The 1,942-nt window shown below is 40.5% G+C and overlaps 1 protein-coding gene across 1 annotated transcript; it reads left to right on the forward strand.

Moving 5' to 3' along the window:
- Nucleotides 1-686: 686 nt before the first annotated feature.
- APOBEC4 (apolipoprotein B mRNA editing enzyme catalytic polypeptide like 4) lies at nt 687-1,763 on the forward strand. Its single transcript, XM_061630660.1, has one exon. It carries the CDS (start codon nt 687-689, stop codon nt 1,761-1,763), a length of 1,077 nt encoding a protein of 358 aa, XP_061486644.1.
- The last annotated feature ends 179 nt before the right edge of the window (nt 1,764-1,942 follow it).

Consider the following 1,942-nt stretch of genomic DNA (forward strand, 5'->3'; position numbering starts at 1 on the left):
AGGGAGAGGCCCAGGATTTACTTTGACTTTATTAGCTCATCTGCATAGCAGCTGGGAAACCAACAAAAACATGCATGCCGTTGTGCTGAATGTACCTTGCAAAATGACACCAGATCCCTCAGTGGTCCTCTATGTGGCAGCACAGTGTGAGTGTACTGGCATTCATAAATATGCATTACCACACCAATATGTGCACTACAAATGTGGCCACCACTTTCCTTGTCGTAGTTTAGTGTGTAACATGCAAAAAGAACACTCATATATGCACTATTAGCAGCAAGAACTGCTCAGCTGCTATTTTTTCTGGCACTGAAGTCTCCAATGCCAGCAACTGCACCAACTCAAGGTCAGTCTGGTCAGTCTCACTGGGTGGCAACCCTAGCAGCTTTCTTGGATCATACGTATATTACAAATATAAACTACTTTCCAACCATGGAACCTTAAAAATAATTAAGTCTGAGTTCTCTAACATGAAATCCTCAGTACAGAAAGAACTACTGTTTCCTAGAGTATAGAAGTCATGACAACTAACCCAGTTTCAAACTGGCTTAAAATTGTAATGTAGATGTGACTTTAATTTCAAAGATTCCAAGTACAGGGGAAAAATAACTAACTAGGAGTTTATTTTTGTGTGTTTCAGGATTGTCCAAGTTACAGGAGGATTTCCATATGCTCTGGAACTAGAAATGGAAACATTTTGCCAAGAATACTTAGCACATAAAGGTACAGTAGTGAAACCATATTACTGGCTAACAGTGAACCAAAGCTGTACCAAGTGTCCTTATCACATACAAACAGGCGAAGAAGCAAGAGTCCCTTATGCAGAATTTCATAAGGCCTTTGGATTCCCATATAGGTCAATGCAACCCCCAAATAAACACCTTCTGTTTTATGAGTTGAGGCACTTATCAGGGAAGTTAATTCAAAAGGGACATGCTACAAATTGCACATACTACAACATTCATCCAGAATCTATGTTATTTGAAATGGGCGGCTATCTAGACTCAGCCATGCACAATTGTGAGAATGCTGCATATATAATTCTTTATTCAAACTATTCCCCTTGTAACGAGGCAGAGCATGGCTGCATAAGCAAAATGTACCACTTCTTGAGGAAGTATCAAGACATTACACTCTGCATTTATTGCTCACAGCTGTATCACACAGAGGAGGATTTCCCAGTGTCCACATGGAACTGTGAAGCATTACAAAGCCTAGCTAGCATGTGGCCTCAGGTGACATTGAGCCCACTGTGTGGTGGACTTTGGCATTCCCTCCTCTACAGTTTTGTGACTAACATACCACAGCGAAGTCTTTACCATCCAATTTTGCCTGCAAGAGCACTGGCTGATAGACAAAATGTACAACAAATTAATAACATAACAGGAATGAAATTTCCTTTTATGAAGGCTCTGCCTCAACCAATCTATGGACCCTCAATGGCTGTACCAGATCTGCAAAAGTACTATTTGTCGAGTTCACGCTCTCAGCATCCAGCACAAACGATAAATGGCAGATTGCCCCCACTGAGGATGCTACCACGCCATTCAACACCTCCCATTGATATTTTTCCCACTGTTGGAAAGCAACCATTATATCCCAAGCCTAAAAATATCATCAGGCACTTTAAAATGCCAGATAAGTCATTAAGCAAAGGTAAACATTTGGAAGTAATTCCAAATGGAAAGTTTTTTCACGTGGAAAGAATTTTTGAAGACATCAAGTCTACAGACCATGAATTCCACAGAAAAAAACAGGATTAAATCCACGTCATCTAAAAATTGGACACAGGCTGGCAATTCTCCTGGCACAAATGGCTATACAGTATCTAGACTGAAAACTGGAGGTAATTTTCAGACAGCAAAACATACACACACGGTTTTCATATGTACTATGGATATCATGCCATCACATGGAACATCAACTGCCAGTAGCTGAAGGA

The sequence above is a fragment of the Rhineura floridana genome, chromosome 6 (assembly GCF_030035675.1).
Source record: "Rhineura floridana isolate rRhiFlo1 chromosome 6, rRhiFlo1.hap2, whole genome shotgun sequence".
NCBI lineage: Eukaryota > Metazoa > Chordata > Lepidosauria > Squamata > Rhineuridae > Rhineura > Rhineura floridana.

Coding starts and splice junctions, on each gene's coding strand:
- APOBEC4 (XM_061630660.1), top strand. CDS start 687: ATGGAAACATTTTGCCAAGAATACTTAGCACATAAAGGTACAGTAGTG.